Source organism: Sphaerodactylus townsendi, linkage group LG03 (genome assembly GCF_021028975.2).
Source record: "Sphaerodactylus townsendi isolate TG3544 linkage group LG03, MPM_Stown_v2.3, whole genome shotgun sequence".
Classification (NCBI taxonomy): Eukaryota; Metazoa; Chordata; class Lepidosauria; order Squamata; family Sphaerodactylidae; genus Sphaerodactylus; species Sphaerodactylus townsendi.
Window position 1 is genome coordinate 89,777,657 of NC_059427.1, and position 21,004 is coordinate 89,798,660.

The window sequence follows — 21,004 nt, forward strand, 5'->3', positions numbered from 1 at the left end:
GCCTGCTGATAACATCTCAACAGCAGTGGTAACTCTCCACCCCCTACAGGCTTGCAGTTTCATATGCCTCAAGAGGCATATAAGAGCAGTAACAGGTGCAGACCACACTACTGGGGGGGGGGGGTTAACCTCCTCCATTTTTTAACATTTTGAGGGGTTGTTTTTTTTTTGCAAACCTGGGGTATTTTTCAAGATAAAAATATTGTTTTAGTGTGGTCCCATTCCACAGATTTATATATCTGAAAATCTATACACATTTGAGAAATAAATGTCCATTTTGAAACAGTTTCTTAAATGCATTAGAAATTACAAAACAATCTTTCAATGCAGCATTCTTAAAGCAATTTTTCTTGCTTTTGCATAGGTTTGTAATGGGCAACTTTCAAGCCTTTCCTTCTCACTTTTCAACATCTTAATGGCTATTAGCAATTATGACTACATGGAACCCCCTCGTTTAGAAATTCAAGTGGTTTGAGGGCAACAACCCAGGGAACTCCTGCCCTCCATGGCAGCTTTCTAGCTGATCAGTGGATAAAACAGAATACTGACTAGATGACCACTGGTCCGATCCAACAGAGTTACCTTGGACTACTTTTCTTGATTCCTCCTTCCCATGCATGCACTCCTTCCCTCCCACAGTTCATGGCAACCACAGTTTGCTATGGTGTGAGAAATGGACAAACTGATTACTTGTTTGTCTTGGTTACTTATAAGCTGTAATTCAAATGTTCCTGATGTATGGTTTGGAAGTCAATTATAATTAAAAAAAATAACTGCAGTTTGTCTTGTTGAGACACTACTGCAAAGAACGTTAACCATAAATCAAGGAGGAGAAGGAGTAAAGATGGAAGAAGTACCATCTGGCTGTGATGCCTGAACAAGGATGACAGCAAATGACTCAAGTCGGTTTCTTCAATAGAATGAGTATGAGCGCATGCATGGAAAGGTGACTCTCCCTTCCACTGGAGCTCAAAAAGCCCTCTCCCCAAGCTTCTCCTGGGGGACCAGGGACATTTAAGAGTAACGTAAGGGTGGGGAAATTAGTGAAATTAATTCCATCCATGTGTGCAGATTTTCTCAATTGGACCCAACTCATTTTATTTTACTTTGACAGCTTTTAAGATTATAACTGAGGTTTTATTTTACCTGGTCACCACGTTTAAGTCCAGCTTCTGCTGCTTTGCTTCCTGATTCTACTGTCTCTACAAAAATACCAAAACCTTTATCGCTTCCTTCAAGTAGGCTGAAGAAAAGTGGAGAGTCTCTGGAAGGTTTCTGCAATGTAATCTGTCTCCATTTTGCCTTGGCAGCACAGGCAATGTTTAGTAATCGAAGGTGCCCCTTCATTTTCTGTAAATGGACAAACAAATAAAAATGTCTCCCCCTTCCATCTATATATATATAAAAAGCTAACAGTGTTTTTGTTGATGACAGTATACCTCAGTAACTGCTGGGCCAATTCCTCTGAAAATTCCCAGCCACTATAGTCATCCAGGCGAGAGTGCTTTTAGATGTTCACATACCTGAAATTTCACACCTGGCCCAGGTAAAACGCCTTTCTCCTGGCGCTCCCTGGTGAGGGACATGCAGCTGCCTGTGTGTAACTGTCACCTTTAGAATGTTCGTGCTGCTTAGAATGTTCACTCATATGGCCAGATATGAGCAGTGAAAACAGTGCATAGGCAGTAACTCAAGTGGAAGTGAAACACATACACACACATACACACGAGGGAGAGGGGGAGGGAGGGAGGGAGGAGGAGGAGGAGAAGAAGAAGAAGAAGAATAGTTTGGATTTATATCCCCCCTTTCTCTCCTGCAGGAGACTCAAAGGGGCTTACAATCTCCTTGCCCTTCCCCCCTCACAACAAACACCTTGTGAGGTAGGTGGGGCTGAGAGAGCTCCAAGAAGCTGTGACTAGCCCAAGGACATCCAGCTGGCGTGTGTGGGAGTGTACAGGCTAATCTGAATTCCCCAGATAAGCCTCCACAGCTCAGGTGGCAGAGCTGGGAATCAAACCTGGTTCCTCCAGATTAGATACACGAGCTCTTAACCTCCTACGCCACTGCCACTGAGAGGGAGGGGTGGCATCAGAGGTGGCATCCAGCAGGTTCTCACAGGTTCCCGAGAGTAGGTTACTAATTATTTGTGTGTGCCAAGAGGGGGTTACTAATTGGTGATTTTGTCACGTGATTTTTGCCTTAGTTACGCCCCTCCTCTCAGCAGTAGCGTACAGAACTTGAAGCAGTCTAGCAGGAGGTGCACCAGCGTGCGTGGCAGCCTGCGCCTGCGTGCATTCATTTCCCGCCCAAGGACCGGCGCAGCGGCTGCGTCCCTGCCACAGCCCCGCCCAGGAATGCCCCGCCCCTGGAATACCCGGCCACGCCCCCGTCATGCCCCGCCCAGCCCCACTGGCGCTACACCACAGTTTGAATCCCACCACCATGGGAACCTGTTACTAAAATTTTTGGATCCCATAACTGGGTGGCATGCAAGGGAAGAGAGGGAGAGAGAGGAAAGGGACGGAGGGGGAGGCATGCAAGGGAAAAGAAGTGAGAGAGGGGAGACAGTGAGGGGTGGCATGCAAGGGAGGGGAGGCAGGGAGGGGAGGGGAGGCAGCATCTTGATATGACCCACCCACCCTAGCAGAGGAAAAGGGAAGGGAAGGAGGGGGAGGGGTGGCATGCAAGGGAAGAGAAGTGAGGGAGGGGGAGGGAGGGGGAGGGAGGGAGGGAGGGAGGGAGGGGGAGGTAGGGAAGGAAGGAGGGAGGAAGGAAGGAAGGAAGGAAGGAAGGAAGGAAGGAAGGAAGGAAGGAAGGAGGGAGGGGGGAGGGAGGGAGGGAGGGAGGGAGGGAGGAAAGGAAGGAAGGGAAAGGAAGGAAGGAAGGAAGGAAGGAAGGAAGGAAGGAAGGAAGGAAGGAAGGGAAAGGAAGGGAAGGGAAAGGAAGGGAGGAAGGAAGGAAGGAAGGAAAGAAAGGGAGGGAGGGAGAAAGGAAGGAAGAGTGAGGGCTGACATGCAAAAAAAAGGGGACAGGGAGGGAGGGGTCAGGGCACCCTAGATTCCCTGAATACCTGCAAGTGTTACAGTTAAGAAAACCAGGCACGCATTACTCAGGAGTAAGCTCGGTACAGCAACCGTGACATACTTTGAATGGCTGCGTCGCGCCCCTCAGAGGGTTTCCTCAGAAGCGACACCCGTTGCCACCAACCAAACTTACTCCCAGGTAAAGGATCATGACCAGCCAGCCTAGATGTGTGGGAGGGGTGCCTTTCCATCCCGCCCTCAAAGAATGCGGGCACACACATCACTGACATCGCACAGTATCAGGCTGCGTGTTTGCATGAGCACGTACTGCTGGCCTCTGCAATTGATTTGCTGCTAGTGTTCCTTTCCCATTTCACCACAATAAGCCACAGCAACGCGTGGCCGGGCCACGCTAGTAATTAGATAAGAATATGGGGGGGGGGGGGAACCCCATGGAAAGATGACACAGAACCATTCTGAGGTCCTTCAAAACCTTGTTCTTTAATAAAACTGTAAGGAAACTGAATTATCATCATAATCTCTGAGATACATCACTTTTTAATAGCATACATAAACTACTGCTCAATTAAAAATGGCTGTTTTTTAATCTGTGGTTTTAGTACATTAAGTCATAGAAAGAAAATAAAGAACACAGCATAACAACAACAGCATTGATTGCAGGACTTACTGCATTTTCCAAGTTTTTTTCAAATTCTTCCAAAAAACGTGTCATGGCTGGATCTCCTTCAAAGTCATTAAAATGATTGTTTACCCATAACAGCACAACTCGGGTAACCTAAGAACAAGCAAATAGGGAGGCAAGCATTCATAGGATACATATAGTTTTTAGCAGAACATTAGCACTGATACAACTCTAAGCTTCATTTGCTGTATGAGCCAATTTTATTTTTTTTATGAAAACAACTTTGCTTTCATTAAATAGGGAATATGTGTACTACACAAACTTATCTGGAGCAACAGTTTTCTTCTGGATCATTGCAAGTGCTTATGCACCAATATTTCTAAGTTATACTCACAATGAAATATTGGGCATTTCATTAAGGGCTGTTGTAAAAAGATCTGTACTTAAAAATTAGGAATAAAGAAACTTCCATCTTCCTCTATTGACAAAGTAGTCAACTGGATTATAAAATTAATGTTCTGCCTCACCAGCAGAAACAGTCTCAGAGACTCTACAATCAATATTTTAAAAAGTATTTATGTAAAATCTCACTTCCCTATTCACATGCAAAACTGCTTCTTGTTTTGAGTAGCAATTTTTTTTGTTCCTCTGCATCCTACATTACTGGCATCCATGTATTCTTTAAACTTCTGAAGTTGCACTAATAACTGTACCCATACTTCCTCACTGAAAAATACTTCCCACACTCACAGTCATTAAGTGAAACTATAAACGTTATTTACATTTTGTTACTAAGGCAAGTTTTAGAATAATAAAGCAGTAGAGCTTACAATCTTACAAGCACATACTCTTCTTATTTCTTAACTGAAAACATAAAATAGTGAATGGTTCATAAGCTTTAAAAAAGCTCTTGTCTAAAATTAACAAATCATAATTTGACAATAATGTAAATGGAAATATGCAGAATGGAGATGTTCTCTCAGTGGCTGATGCTGCTAGTCAGCATATGTTCAAACGTGGCCCCACCACTATTCTACATAGATCTTATTTAATTTTATCTTTTCAATCTGAATTCCAAAGTCTTGGTGAACTCTAGAAAGATGACTTAGAAAGAATGAAACTCATGAATAAAACAAGCATAGACTGCTTACAGATTTCATTTAGACAACCTTTTTCCAGATGATAAGTATCTTTATAACTCATAGAATCCGCATTTATCATGTTCTGAGTATACATCAGGAAATTTAGATTAACTTCACAAACAAGAGTGGCATTTATACACAAAATACAAGAATAAGCAAGACTTAATTGGTGATCTCTAATTAATAAACTAACCTTGTCCCTGAGACTGTCTACTTGAAACCACTCTAAGAGTTTGTCTCCAACTTCTAGTGGGCTTGCTAGAAATGTTCTGTATGTTAAGAGAAAATCTTCAATATAGGTTGGGTCCACAATAGAGTGTTCTTCTATTAAATGCATGATGAGCCGTTCAGGTGTTGCCTTAAAAACAAAACAAAAAATATTCTATTCCTCATAACAATACTTCTTTCTGCAATATAAGCAGCTGGAGAAAAATGCATCCAGTTCTTTAACTTTTATGATTTTCAGAATACCCTCTAAATACAACATTACATTTTTTAAAAAAATGTTTACGTTTACTCTCAGAAGACTTCAGAATTTAATGAATCATTAAATTACTTTTAATTTCGCACTGATATAGTACTGTCACAGAATACAGTAATTTGAATTTGAGAAAATAAAGTAATTCTATGCAGTTGTTCCAGATAAAGCTCTGGAGTAACTCTGCATAGGAGTAATTATAATTTCCAATCCAAAGCAGCATATAAAAATTACCTTAATGACTATGTGGCCCTTCCTCGTACCACTACGATCCAGCTCCCTGTGCTCCTTCACCATAACAATTTCTCCTTCTTCTTCAACTTTGTGTGTATTTTTTTCAACATGGTTTAGAATTCTCCAATAGTCCTGTTGAGCTATACAGACAAACTGTCCCAGAATATAAAAGACCAATTAATACACTGACATTATTACAAAATCCTGCCTGTTGGTTAAGCTTGGGCAGATGCAACACAAAGCCAGAAAATTATCATTAGAAATAAATTTCATCTCATCTCATCCCAGTCTCTCCAGTTACAAGTCAAAGGTAATCTCTATGAACAGCAGTAAAATCTAACTGAAAAATTAAACTGAGGAACTATAAGTGTGTAATATCTGCTCAAGTGTACTGAATTCATTTCAGCCCACGCATCTTTTCTTTTAAAAAATGCATCAGTTCCTGTTTCTTCAACAATGGATATCAGCACAAAAGCTATACAAGGTTTCAATTAATTAAAGAGATATACTGGTTCATCCTACTTCTGAAATGAGTCTTTAAGTAGGAGCAAATCCTGCCTTTTATGCAAATCGTCAAAGCAGTTGAATGTATAGGATAAATCAATAACTCTAAGTTATCTTACCTGGCTACTAAGTTACCTTACCTGGCAGTCATCTACTTTGGTCCTAACCACACCATTCATGTATTGCTTTTCCAGTGAAGGGGTAATGCCAAAACTATTTCCCATACAGAGGCTTTCTGTTTTTCCATCAGGATGGCTGATCTCCACAGTTCCATTTAAAATTACATACCAAGAATCAAGCTAGAAGAAAACATAAGTACAATTCTTTCAGAATCTTACTAAAGGTCAGTGTGTCTGGCAGAATTAATGAACCAAATAAAAACTGTATTGTTGAAGGCTTTCATGGCTGGATTAAACTGGTTGTGGTGGGTTTTCCGGGCTGTGTGGCCGTGGTCTGGTAGATCTTGTTCCTAACATTTTGCCTGCATCTGTGGCTGGCATCTTCAGAGGTGTATCACAGAGAAAGTCTGTTTCATACTGTTTCTACTGAGAAGGGAAAGTTTAGTGGGGTGTATTGTCCATGTCCCAGAGTGGGGAACCAATCAGTATGTGTTTGGGTGAAATTTAGCAAGTGAAACGTTAGGAACAAGATCTACCAGACCACAGCCACACACCCCGGAAAACCCACCACAACCAAATAAAAACTGTTTCTTGAGTATCACCATCTTTGAACTTGTCTATGGGCTGCCTCATACAATCAGAGTAGAAACCATACAGAAGTTGTATAGAAGAAGATGGACCTGGGGGACAGAACGAGGAAAGAACTTTTTGCTGGGTAAATTCTGTGCATTTATATAAAAAAATCTATCCTATCTGCATAGACAGAAGTAGAAAAAACTTTTTTTGCCACAAAGAAGTAAACTTATGATGACCATGTAAGGTATTCAAGACCTTCAGAAGGGGTTTGCATTGCCTGCCTCTGTATCATTGACCCTGGTATTTCCAAGGGTCAATTTTGCTTCTGAGATCTGACAAGATTGGCCTAGCCTGGTCTGTCCTGGTCAGAATTCAAAAATTTACACACGTTATCAAAAAGAACAATGTATGGACTTCTTACTTCTTTCCCATCTTCAAGGATGATGGTTCCTGCTTGCTCTACTACTTCAAATATCATCACTGAGCAGAGTTCTCTTCTTACAGACATAGTCATGTTTGCAAATGCTGGAAGCTGATGCATAAATTCTAGCAATTGTTCTAGCAAAACAAAACCCAATGGAATGTTAGCAACAAAGAAATTATCATATATGATGTTAGTCTTAATGATTTCAACAATCCTTATCTTTGGAGCTCAGTTTATGCTATACTCTAGGGGTGATGAGAGTGTTAAAAGTTCCCTAATACTCTCTTAAAGCCTTAGGGACAGAAAAGGATAAGAAATTGTCACGCAGTAATCTTCTTCAAAAGTGTGTGTGTGTGTGTGGTTCTATTAGAGAACATGGAAGACTACTGGAACCTGACGTTCCTAGCTGCATCACCCAGTTGTATTACTTTCCCAGTTGTTTCAGTGTTCTCACTTTAAAGACTCCTATGAAATCCAGAGGGAGGAATTTAAAAGTCACCATATCTAGTTAGGTTATTAAGTTTCTAATTAATTAACCTGCATAAGAACATAACAACAAGCCTGCTGGATCAGACCAGAGTCCATCTAGTCCAGCTCTCTGCTACTCGCAGTGGCCCACCAGGTGCCTTTGGGAGCTCACATGCAGGATGTGCAAGCAATGGCCTTCTGCTGCTGCTGCTCCTGAGAACCTGGTCTGCTAAGACATTTGTAATCTCAGATCAAGGAGGATCAAGATTGGCAGCCAGAGATCGACTTCTCCTCCATAAATCTGTCCAAGCCTTTTTTTAAACCTATCCAGGTTGGTAGCCATCACCACCTCCTGTGGCAGCATATTCCAAACACCAAACAGCATATTCCAAACACATGCGTGAAGAAGTGTTTCCTTTTATTAGTCCCAATTCTTCCCCCTGGTTCTAGTATTGTGAGAAAGAGGGAAAAATTTCTCTCTGTCAACGCTTTCTACCCCATGCATAATTTTATAGACTTCAATCATACCCCCGCCCCCTCAGCCGTCTCCTCTCCAAACTAAAGAGTCCCAAATGCTGTAGCCTCTCTTCATAAGGAAGGTGCTCCAATCCCTCAATCATCCTCATTGCCCTAGTGTGTAGCATAAAGGTAATTTTAACAGACCCACTTTAGACAACCCCATGTACAGAAAAGTCATTTTTACTTCTCACCAATGTCATCATCTGTTTTGTCAGCTGGCTCTTTTTCAAGGCACTCCCGTACAACATCTCGCCCTAGCAATGGATCTGAAGTTCTGTCAATATCTTCATCCTCTTCTTCTTCTTCTTCAGAATCTACTGGTGCCTCTGGGAGCCCAGTTAAATCTACATCTCCCATTTCACTTTCAGTAGCCTGAAAATAAAGTAGCAAGGGGTCTTTATCAGTTACTGAACAATAAATATGCATACTAGGCCATAGGTTTAATTTATTAGATCATTTTGATTAAAACTGCCAAAAGAAACTGGGGAAAAAACCCTAATTAAATAGCTTTCTTTTTTTAAAAAAAATGTACATTCTGCTGAAACAAAATGATACCAATGACAGATTAATACAGAGGCTAGTATTTGGGAGGAAGCACAAAAGAGCTATGTAGTTCAATCTGATGCCCGAACAGAATAAGTGATGCTATCAAAGGCATCTCAGTGGGGAAGATGCTCCAAAAACATTCACTGTGACAGAAAAAAAACCATTCAGATGTTCAAGATCATCAGCACAATTGCCCTCCCTCTCTCTGTGTAGCAGAGCAACCACACTAGTTTTAGTGTCATGACTGCATCTAAAATTGGGCTGAAATGTGCACAGATATTGAAAGACAAACTCTTGGGTGAGTCAGCAACTTTCTCACTTGGAGAAGTATCTGCTGTCCTGTCCAAACTGTCATCAGATGCCAATCCACTAAACTCCTCCATTTCAACATTCGATTCTAACTGCAGATCCGACTCTTGTCTCAGATCCAGAACTGACTGCCCCACTGGTTCTGACCTTTGGACTACCTACGGAACTGCAGCAGACAACCTATCCAGGGTCTGTTGAAAGGCAGGCAAAATCAGCAATTGCAATAGGCTCTTCACCATATTTGATGTCCCCCGCACAGAACCAGGCTGATCACGCACCAAAAACCTTGGAACCAACGCAGTTCATTGTTTGAACTGATGCCAGTCCATATTCCACCCTAGAGACTGACTCTTCTGGTGACAATGATCTCACCAATAGGGTCCAAGGCACTGGTGTTGAAGCCTCTCTCTCTCTCTCTCTCTCCCCCTCTCCCTCTCCCCTAACCAACAGAGACCCTTGTCTACTTGGCTCTGTCTCACAATGCCTCACCTTGTGCTTTGGTCTCTTAGCCAGCAGTTCTGATACATTTCTCGGTTCTGGAGACCATGTTCAACTCCAACCTCTTTCACTCTGCCCCAAAGCAATCACAACCAACTTTGACAGCCACTCCAATGAGGACTAAGAGCCTTTCTCAGCCAACCCCACGGAAGACACAGGAACACCCCAATGACAAAGTCTTCTAGAGTGTCACGCTTAATTTAGCTGCCCACTCATTCCATGCATTAGATGTACATTTTTGGCACACTCTGCAGGCTGCAACATTTTGCCCCTCTCATAAGCACTGTGCCCATCACTCTTAGGTGGATTCCCCATGGGCCAAAAACAGTGGTGTGAAAACAGTGTAAAATGGTGTAAAAGGGTTTACACCATTTTCACACCATTTTCACACTACTGTTTTTGGCCCATGGGGAATCCGCCTTAGTCATTTTTGCCCCACATTGGGCCCATTTCTTAAACAATGCTGGCTGTCTCATAATCACTTTCTTTTTAAACTTTAAAATCACTCACTCTGCACGAAGTGAAGAACAGAAACTCAACATAATCACTCTCTGGCCGATTCCGCACTCACTTAACTGACCTAGGTTCAATTCGTCGGGCTGAAAGTGTCGACCTAGGTTGATTCCGCCGTTACTCCTCACAGCAGCCGAGGTCGTCCTGCCAGAGCCGTCATTCGCTCCTCATTCCTGATAGGCTGCTGCGTTGCTATGAACAGTGTTGCTATGAGAAGCCGTTTATGCACATGGCCGTCGCTTCTTTATAGAAGGGGGGGGAGGCGTGCTTTTCGCCGGCACGAGTCTCCCGTTCTGTGCATGCCCAAGACATTTGTCTGTGATTGGCTGAATGGGCGAATCGAGGCGACAGATTCCCCACTTTACCAGCTTTGACCTGGGTTTGACCTAGGTTCCTGAAAAAACTGTACCTCGGAGGTAGAGTTGGAAATTTAACAGCAGGACAGAACAGAGCAGGAATGGACCTGCTTCGAACTCGCCAGATGTGGGAAGTACCTAGGTTGAACCTAGGTCAGTTAAGTGAGTGCGGAATCAACCTCTGTTATGGCAAAGAAGGAACTGAAGGGAGGGCACTCCACTGCTGGGCATGTGACCATTGGAGGGAACAGGCTCAAGAGCACAGAGATGGTTGGAGCACCCTCTAGGTAGGAGGCTCATGACTTTTCTCTGTTGCTGCTCTGTGCCTGTACAGTCCCAATGTGTGTCTGCACACAAACCATGATGATGAAACAGTATTCCCAAAATGTAAATGTAACACATGGATATAAATTGTCTATGTATAAAACATCATCTATTTTACACTTCTGAAGTGGTAGGGCAAAGCCTCATTGCTGACTTTTAGAATGTTTGCTCTTGAAAAATGTATGAATTCTCCTTTCACTCTATGACCCAAATCTGAAACATACATATGACACCACAAACATTAGAGAAAAGATAACAAAGAGTCCCACGTGGCACCTAAAGGCTAAAACTTTTTAAATGCCACAAGACTATCACTTTGGCAGTAGACTATCATGGCTGCTCCCCTGAGATTAGAGGAAAGAGAGATTGCAAAGCCTTATTTTCATGTAATTTTAGATCGTATTATCTTATATTCCAAAACTGAAGTCAACCAAATTTTAACTCTGGTGACTGGAGCTATGAATGGGCAAGACAGATCTTTCTACAAACCTGGAAAGGGCAACAAGTTTGCAGGAGAATGTCAAATCTTAAAAGTGGTTTTTTGTAAAAAATCTTGAAAATAATAAAAAGTAGCTTTAAGAAATGGAAGTCCCTCAATGGTTGTTGCTAGACAACCACAACATTCCAGACATCAGTTTCTGTGAATAAAAGGCAGGGGGCAGTGCCCTATCCAGGTTTATTTTGGCCTTTAAGGTAGAACTGGGGCCAGACATAGGATTGGGAAATTTGTGAACATTTTGTAGTGAAAGCTCAGGAGAGTATGGGGAAATAAGAGGACTGAGCAGGGCAAAATGCCATAGAGTTCACCAACCAAAGCAGCCATTTTCTCCAGGAGGACCGATCTTTACTGTTTATAGAGTTCAGCTGTAATGCTGAATCCCACCTGGAGAGTGGCAACTCTAGGCCCACCTGCAATCTTTAGGTGACTTCATATCACCTGATTTGCATGACTCAACCTGGCTACTTGCTATTGTTCATCAGAGCCACTCAATCAGCAGTCAGTGTGGTGGAGCGGCTAGAGCGTCAGAGCAGGGTCTGCAAGGCCCAGATTGAAATTCCCATCTTCCTGTGGAATCTCAAAAGGCAATTTTAGATCAGTCATATAGTTTCAGTTTAACCTATTTCACAGGGTTGTTGTGAGGATAAAAAAAAGAGGAGCAGAATAATGTGAGGTGTTTGGTTCCCACTGTGAAGAAAAACTGTAGCTGTCCAAGGTAGAGGACTGAGGCTGGGAGGAGAGACAGAAAACCTAAGACAAAGGGACAGAGGAAAGTTGGTTGCCTTTTCCAATCTGGAATGAGCAATTCTAAGGTGAACTCATCTCTGTAGCTAGGAGATCCATTGTGATTCTGGAGAGATGCTGTCACCACTCCTGTAGGGGGTTGGGGACGAGGTGGGTGGCTGAGACCATTGAGACCACCACTGCTGCTGTGGGAGGGGGAGAGGAAGCATGTGGGATGCTGTGAAATTGACAGGGATTGAAAGAAACAATGATAAATTGGGGGAGCAGAATGGGAGAGAAAGGGTGATGTGGGGAGGGACCAAAAGAGAGAGAAAATGGCAGGGGAAGGGGGGCTGAGGCCTTTCCAGACCTATTCCGGCCTTTGAGAGGACTAAATGGGGCTGGACCTGGCCTGTAGAACTGCTAACTCCAGCTTGGGAAATTCCTGACAATGTTGTAGTGAAGCCTGAAGAGAGCAGCATTTGGGAAGAGGAAAGGCCTCAGCTGAATATAATGCCATAGAATCCACCCTCCAAAACAGCCATTTTCTACAGGGGGACAGATCTAGGTTGCCTGGGGTTCGGTTGTAATTCTGGGAAATCTCCAGGTCCCACTTGGAGGCTGGTAACCTTAGGCCTGGAAGCAGTCACCCTATAAAAGCCACTGTGGTACAGCAGTAAGAGTTCCAGGTAGAATCTGCAGTGCCCAAGTTTAAAATCCCCATCTTGCTATGGAAACTCACTGGGTTAATTTGGACCACTCACATTTTTCAGCTTACCGTATATACTCATGTATAAGTTGGATTTTTTAGCACATTTTTGAAAAGCTCCCCTCGACTTATATGCGGGTCATTACATTTTTTTGTGTTTTTACTTTGCCGGCCAGCAGGGGGCGCAGTTTTTACGCTAGTAGCACCAAAATTTCAGGGTACCCTCAGAAGACACTCCTGATGATACCACCCAAGTTTGAGTAAGAGAGGATTTGGTTCAGGGTCCAAAGTTATATGGACCCCCCCAAAGGAGAATGCCCCACATTCCCCATTGTTTTTTCAATGGGAGCTATTGAAATGTAGAATGGGGCTACCTTTTTGAGGAGTCCCATAACTTTGGACCCTCTAGACAAACTTTCATCAAATCTGGCTGAGTCTCATCAGGAGAGTCTCTTTATGATACCCAGCCAGGTTTGGTAGAAGTTTGGGTCAGGGGATCCAAAGGTTATTGACCCCCAAAGAGGTGCCCCATCCCCATTGTTTACAAAGGGAAGCTACAATACCCTGTTTCCTAATATACAAGACATCCCACAAGAAAAAATAAGACATAGTAGAGGGGTTTTGCTGGAAGTCTTGAGAAATATAAAGGGCATCCCCCGAAAGTAAGGCGGTAGCAAAGTTTTTTGTTTGGAAGCATGCCTGACGAACAGAACACAGAAAAATAAGACATCTCCTGAAAATAAGACATAGCGCATCTTTGGGAGCAAAAATTAATATAAGACACTGTCTTATATTCGGGGAAACACGGTAGTAGATTTTCCATTTCTGATAATATCCCTCTTAAAAACTAAGTTGGGTTACATTTGGACATACAGATGAGGAGGAGGAATCCAGTTTTGAAGGATTTTTAACTCCTAGTGTTTTAGTTTGGCCGGTTGCTACAATTGAGGCTAAGGGTTTTGTACTTTTAAAGTTATTGTAGATACCATATTGTTCTTGTTGACCCTCTTTTCCACTTACAGAGCCAGTTTACTGTTTTTCTTTGAAATAAATATTCAAAAGCATTTAACCTACTGATGCCTCAATTGATGTAATTTTATTGGTATCTATTTTTATTTTTGAAATTTACCAGCAGCTGCTGCATTTCCCATCCTCGACTTTTACATGAGTCAATAAGTTTTCCCAGTTTTTTGTGGTAAAATTGGGTGCCTCGACTTATATGCAGGTCGACTTATACACAAGTATATACGGTAATCTCCCTCACAGGTCTGTTGTGCAGATAAAAAACAGGAGAGAAGAAAATATAAGCTACTTTGGTCCCAACTAGGAAAAAGTGGGGTACAAATGAAATAAATAATAAGCATATCTGAAGATGGGAGGAAAATAAGAGGTACACTGGTGAATGACTGGGAAGGAGAGAATGAGGAATGTAAAGGGGAGAAGGGGCAAGTCTTCTGGGTTGCCAGGAGGAGAGAAAGAGGATATGGTGTGCAGCCAGGGAAAAAGGAGACAGTGAGGCACCCCCTCACAAGTCCTGGGGATTTTGTAATATGCATGTGGGCCTGGTCCAATGACTGGCACCACACAACAGGGCTAAGGATTTCCTAGGTAAAGGCATTGAGGGGTTGGGGAAGGAACAGGAGGGCAGATAAAAGTAGGTTGGCTGTAGGGTGGAAAGGAGATAGGTTGGGAAATACCTGGAAAAAATGGGGGGGGGCAGGATCTTGTGAAGGGACCTTAGAGGAATATAATGTCAGAGTCTACCCTCCAAAGCAGCAATTTCCTCCAGAGAACTAGGGTTACTAATCTCCAGGTGGGGACTGGAGATCACAGAGATCAGTCCCCCAAAGAAAACTGCTGCTTTGGAGAGTGGACTCTATGACATTATACCCCACTGAGGTTGCTTCCCTTCCCAAACCTTGTCCTCCCAAGGTTGTACCCCCAAATATCCAGGGGGACAGATTTACCCACCTGGAATGGCAAGACTATGATGTTCCACCAGAGCTATGGTTGAGGACAGAAATACCTCCATCCTAGCTGTTGTGACTGTTCTGTTCTGTCTCTCCTCGTTGTTCTCCTATTATTAGTGGGGGTATCATTTGGAATGTTAATGTTGGAAATGATTTTTTAAATGTATGAATTTTGAACTGTGTTGCATTTTAATAGTTGTTAACCACCCTGAATTGTTTTGAACTGTATGAATTGTATTAGTTGTATGAACTGTATCAATGTTATTAGTTTTTAGTGGTTGTCAGCCACCCTGAGCCCAACCTTGGTTGGGAAAGGGCAGAGAGAAAAAAACAACCAATCAAATCAATAAATACATTGTGATTTCGTCCAGGCAACACAAGAAAGAGAGAAGGAAGAAGGAATAGGAGAGAGGCTATGGAGGCTTTCAGGAAAGGGAAGGGAAAGGAATTGGTAGGAGAAGGGGAAAGTAAATGCCTCACAGGTTCCCACTCGTACACTCTAAAAAAGAAGTTGCTGCTATAACTGGTTCTGCCAGTATTAGAGCATCATTCTTAACCATGTTCTTTTAATAATTTCCTGTAGGCCATCCAAAGAAAATATGACTAAACTGGCCATTGTGCATTCAGGTATGATTTAAACACTTGCCGAATATAAGGCATGCAACTAGGTCATGTAACATGACAAAGATAAAACTCAAGGTAGATGACATCAGCTAGCATTAATAGAGCCACCAGTTCATAGTTTAAAATGTTACATTTTCCCTCCATATCTTCTGAACGTACGGCACAATCCTTCAAAAAAATTTCCACATCTATCAACGCAGCAACTCATTTGATTCCTATAAGGCTAGGATATGAAACTCCTAGCAACCCAGATCGAAAGTCAGTTTCAAAATACAGAAATTGAACTCACACTATATTTTCTTTAATGGCTGATTTTTGCAAAATAGCAGTACACTGCTAATTTAGGGAGCTTCACACACAGTGAATAATGCACTTTCAATGCACTGTAGTGATTGTTTGCTAGTGGATTTTGCCATTTCATGCAATAAAACCTGGTTGCAAAATAAACAAAGTGGATTGAAATGTATTATTCAGCATATATGACTTTTTTTTCAAATAAAGATTCATTCTAACATGAATTCATACCTATAATAGGCAGATTTATTACCTAAAGTCAGTGGGCTGTATTCAAGTACTCTGTTCAGCTAAGGGTAGCATGTTCCACCTTCACAAGACACATTCTGTTGCCAGAGGACCTTCTTACATTGAGAAGACATATCTTGTGGAAACAGAACTTTCTACTCTTAGCTGGGTGGAGTGGTAGGACACAATTGAATATTTAACAGAAAAATCAAATATTTTACAATTACTTACAGTGCTGTCTTAAGGAGAGTGATACCCCTCAGCCCTTTGATGGATGCAAGTCAGATAATGTTAAATCACTTAAATATATGGCAGCATGAAACCAATACAATTGTTTCAAAGGTCAACAGTTGTTCTTATATAATTAAATTACATTCCAGACAGTAGGAGTAGAAGAAGCTTCAAAGTTTGAGACAGGCAGTGAAAAAGAGGGTTGAAGAAACCCTCCAGGAAATTTCCACTCCCCACCCCCACAAGAATCCAAGTAGACAAAACCTTTTCTGGTGTTGGGCTCCAACTGAGAATGCTCCATCAGCCACCTCTGTTAATCATAACATCACTACAGATTGCCCAGCCTTTGTGAATTAAAAAATTATATGCTTGTTTTGGTTTTGAAAAAAACAACACCTAATGCTGAGCTTCAAACAAAATCTACCTTGCCTCTTCCTTGAATACTTTTTTCTTGGGGAGGAGAAAATGTTGCATTTCTTTTCAAGATTTGTACCAGCCCTCCTCTTCTGAGCTCGATTCAGGAACATTCTCAACCCAGGCTAAACTTTGTGGTCCAATTTCAGTGCCCCACCTCATCTCTCTTCTATTAGTCTGCCTGTTCGGTAAGCAAACATTCTACTCTGGTGTAGATAACAATATAAACCACCACTAGAAAGCTTTTACAGACACATTATTTTCTTTTAGTTAGTTCAACAGAACTTCAAAACAGCCTCCTAAGATGTTTCATGATTAATGTATACTTCAGCATGGAACTCATTTATGGATCATATTGCCATAAACAATCATTTCTGACTTCAATATCAGCATACGCTAAGCAAAATAATGTTGAAACTGTCCCACTGGCCGTTATCAAGGTCTGGCTATGGATCTTTTTTCTTTCAAACATGTGGCTGTAGAAGAGTGCTTTAAGTGGCCTATAGAGAGCAATGAAATTTGGAAAGCTGTGTCTCTGCCAAAAGTCAATGCAACGTGATCCAATTACACCAATATCAACTTCTGCAGTAATTGGAGTGCAATATAAATTCATTCTTTAAGCACACTGATTCATCACAGAAAAGCCTTTTAAATAATCTGAATTCACGTCAAGAAGGTAATCATGCTTTCAGTAGTTTGCACTGACAAAGTGTTAATATTATCAGATGATTATACATAGCCAGTATTGATAATATTCACTTACTAATGAAATTGTGGCTTTTTAAGTTTCATTTCTAGACTGAGACCCTTTCCAGACAGGCCAATAACCCTGGACTGGGGAAAAGCTCGTTTCGGGGGGGGGGGGGGCGGACTTCACACGGATCCTGCCCCCAAAACGAGATTGTCCTGAAAAGTTCCCCTGAAAATGGGTTTTGGAGAATGGTGCTATTCTTTTGTTTTACCTCGTGTTGCAGCCGCTCACATGTGAACAGCTAGCAGGGAAGTGCTTTATTCAGGCATGCTTCCCTGTGTTTGTAGAGGTACCACCTCTCCACTGCATAGCCATGCAGGGTCCCATGGCTATGGGGGTCCATGCCTGCCTGTCTGCACAGCCATGCTGCCATCCATGGGACCCTGCGTGGCTATGCAGCGGAGAGGCAGGACCTTTACAAACACAGGGAAGCATGCCCTATTAAAGCTACGGAGGGATTAAAGCAAACACAGGGAAGTGTGCCTGATTAAAGTGCCCAATTAAAGCTACGCAGCGGAGGGGGGGAGGTGACCAAAAAACCCTGCATCTCCATGCAAAGGCGTGACAGCAACCTGCATTGGTTCTGCAGGCTCCATTTGCTGCCTGCACGGAGGCATGCAAACAGGAAAACAGGAGAGTGGGTTACTTTATCCTGCCTGCAATCTGCTTTGCCTGTGCTGTATGGAAGGGGCCTGAAATTTGACATGGGATACAATGCAATCCTAATGTTAACTATTCAAAGACATGTATATAAAAATTGTCTAGGATACATTAAGTTGAAAAGTATAACTACACTGCAAAATATGATCTAAGACCTTTGACAGGACATGGTTAGATTCTTCCATATCTAAAATTCTATAGAATAGGTTATCAGTGGTGCATGAGGGCAATCTGTAGTTCTGAGACTGCTTATGAAGAAAAAAGGTAGTTGCATTTAGGGGAATTTTACAAGTGCTTCCCACTGACAGCTATGCAAGCTGAAAGACCATCATCTAAAACCACAATGAGATGACAAGAAGTATATATATTATGCTACAGAAGGAAAGTAAATATATTGAGTATGAGGGTGTTGGGCTTGTGGTTTGGGTTCACAGATGAAATGTTCAGTTACAACTGAAATTCTATTAACTGATTTTACACATCACTGCATGGAATAACTCTCTTGCCAAATTGTTTTTCTTTTACTACAAGGAACAGTAATTAATTGTATGTTCACAGCAGAGTACTCACTCCAAAAGATTTTTTAAATTCCTTAAAATTGTTAAGAACTTCCCACCTGTAACCTTCAAGTATTACTGTGTAATAAAGAAATACTTTTAAAGTATTCTTTCCCTAATAATAACAGCAGATGTTTTAAAAATGTCAATTATGAGGAGGTCATCCACTGGTACCTAACGTACTCTTGGGCTTAGTATTAATTATTAACATATAATGGATCAATGGTGAAAATAACCTACAAGATGGGTGGAGACACAAGATCCATTTGCTTTGTGAGGAATTAAGATTATACAAAAGGAACATTATTATTTTTATGTTAATAATTGTGTGGCGGAGAAGAGGGGAAGGAAACATCAGAAATAAAGAAACAACACCAAAGAACAGATAAATATTGAGAAAATTTAGCTGTGTGCAGGGTAGAATTCCCAAATCATTTACCAGCTCCTGGCAATTTCTCATAGGCTACTCACCTGTTCTATCCAGCAGTTAAATTTAATCAATATGGAATTAAAACAGAATTATGCATAGCCAAGACAGAGGTTTTGGTATACTCAGGAAAACAAAAGGGAGAACAGGAAATAGACCTTTTCAGTTCATTGGAAGAAAACATCTGGGGTCAAGGCAATATTTAGTTTATCCTGTTCCCCAATTTTTCCCATGCCCTCAACTCATAACTGTACTAAACACATTTGCCTTGGAAGACGGGTATAACTAAAAAATATGTATTGTCGAAGGCTTTCATGGTCGGAATCACTGGAGTGTTGTGGGGTTTTCGGGCTGTGTGGCTGTGTTCCAGTAGCATTTTCTCCTGACAATTTGCCTGCATCTGTGGCTGGCTCTGAAGGTGATCCTCTGAAGATGCCAGCCACAGATGCAGGCGAAACGTCAGGAAAAAATGCTACTTGAACATGGCCATACATCCCAGAAACCCCACAACACTCCACTAAAAAAAATATGTGTTAATGCATGTAACAAAATTTCAAGCTGGGATTATTTGCAGCAACCCCGTCTCCCAAAAAAACCAAAAACTGGGAATTGCTGCAAATGATCCCAGCTTGAAATATGGGGATTGGGGGAGGGTACTTTCCATCTTGCACAGCCATTGCCCCTTGCAATTTCCCCTTCCTAAAGATTCCAATGACCTGTAAATATGAGGAGGAGAAGTCTGGGGAAAAGAGGAGAGGAAGAAAGCAAGAGAAAAAGGAAATGGTACATAAGTTTCCAGTTCAGACCAGCTGTCCATCTCAGTCCATGGTCTTCTTTTCCACAATGACTAGATGCTCAAAAAGGTCCACAGAAGATGCACAAAGGCCAAAGGCCTGGTTTTCCTATCTCTCTTCCAGCATGGGAATTGAACTCAAGATCACTTCGATTCCAAGTGAAAATCATGCTTCCATATCAACACTTTGTGGAATAAGAATCCCTCTCCTACTTGATTCCCTTCTATATTGCATTTTGAAAGCATTTTTTCCTAATAAAACTAACCTTTTGTAACATCTAATTCAATCCTGTTAATCCACTGCTTTCACTGGAATTATATGCAGACATATATTTAGAAAATGTATATGCTGCCACTCTACAAACTTGTGTGAGGCAGTTTACAAATTAAATACAAAGCCATTAAAACTCAACCATTAAATTCAAAACAAGGCCATTAAAACAAGCGAGTGACAGTTTTTTAAAAAAAAATCAGAACTTTCTGAAAACCTACTGCTTTTTCAGATTTATACAAATGCCTGTCTTATTTGCCCATGACTTCAGTCTTTGGATTTAAGCATCTACAGATGGGACCAGATTCAAAATTCCTTATATTGATAATGGCAAACACTAATGTCATTACTGCAAGTTAGGACCCATTGGCTTCAACAGATAACTCAAGCAAAAAAAAAATTGGAACCAGTGGGGCTTAGAAGTGCTTAAATTTTGGCTAGACTGGGGGAAACTAATTATGGTATCCATAAGTGACTTAAGAAAATACATATATAACAAACATAGTTGTGTGTGTGTGTGCGCGTGCGTGCGTGCGTGCAAACGAGTGTGATATTGGAGCAACCTCTCTATCATAGTGTGTGTGTGTGTGTGTATGATATTTTAACTAAATAAAATGTATTTATAAAAGTATGCCCAACATCATTCATTGGCAAGTTGTAATGCATATGAAATGGACCCTCACACCTTAACTTCTTCACGTAGGAAAACCACTGGCTGACCTGTCCTATCAGAATTTTCCCACCTTTTTCCCTTTGGGGACTGAGGAACTTCAGAAATGGTAGCATTTGGTATAACAAAAAGCACTTTCCCTCAGCCCTGCAACTGATCCAGAAGGTGAAGAATGTCTGTTGACTTAAACTTTTCTAGGCCAACCCCTTAGCAAGGCTCACAAAATAAGTACTGTGGCAGGTTTTAAACCTAAACAGAATAAAAGATGTATTAACAAAGAGGAGATGGGAAAGCGAGATAAATAACTTAGATAGAAGGAATGGATAAGGCAAATCAGGCATATATAGCTCTCAGCTATATTTCAGCTTAGATATTACATAGTTGTCTTAGATCGGTACATTGGTACTTACCCTGAAGGGACCTTCTCCTGGTAGGCGATGAGGGCATCTTGGATTGGGTGATTTCCAACCTATACTCAGGGAGGCAGGACTAAATGATGTCACTTCC

At 41.7% G+C, this 21,004-nt stretch overlaps 1 protein-coding gene across 14 annotated transcripts in view; it reads right to left on the reverse strand.

Annotated features, from left to right (window-relative positions):
* The window catches only part of RAPGEF6 (Rap guanine nucleotide exchange factor 6), a 206,448-nt gene that overhangs the window by 56,563 nt on the left and 128,881 nt on the right, over nucleotides 1–21,004 (reverse strand). For all 14 annotated transcript variants that reach the window (XR_007243829.1, XM_048488521.1, XM_048488512.1 and 11 more), the window contains 7 exons: nucleotides 8,322–8,502; nucleotides 7,141–7,277; nucleotides 6,165–6,323; nucleotides 5,521–5,673; nucleotides 5,002–5,166; nucleotides 3,712–3,819; nucleotides 1,147–1,350 (listed from right to left, as the gene is read on the reverse strand). Coding sequence is in view for 13 of the 14 variants with exons in the window: in XM_048488521.1 (XP_048344478.1) it covers nucleotides 1,147–1,350; nucleotides 3,712–3,819; nucleotides 5,002–5,166; nucleotides 5,521–5,673; nucleotides 6,165–6,323; nucleotides 7,141–7,277; nucleotides 8,322–8,502 (1,107 nt within the window). In the remaining variant the exon portion in view is untranslated. The remainder of the gene's footprint in view (nucleotides 1–1,146; nucleotides 1,351–3,711; nucleotides 3,820–5,001; nucleotides 5,167–5,520; nucleotides 5,674–6,164; nucleotides 6,324–7,140; nucleotides 7,278–8,321; nucleotides 8,503–21,004) is intronic.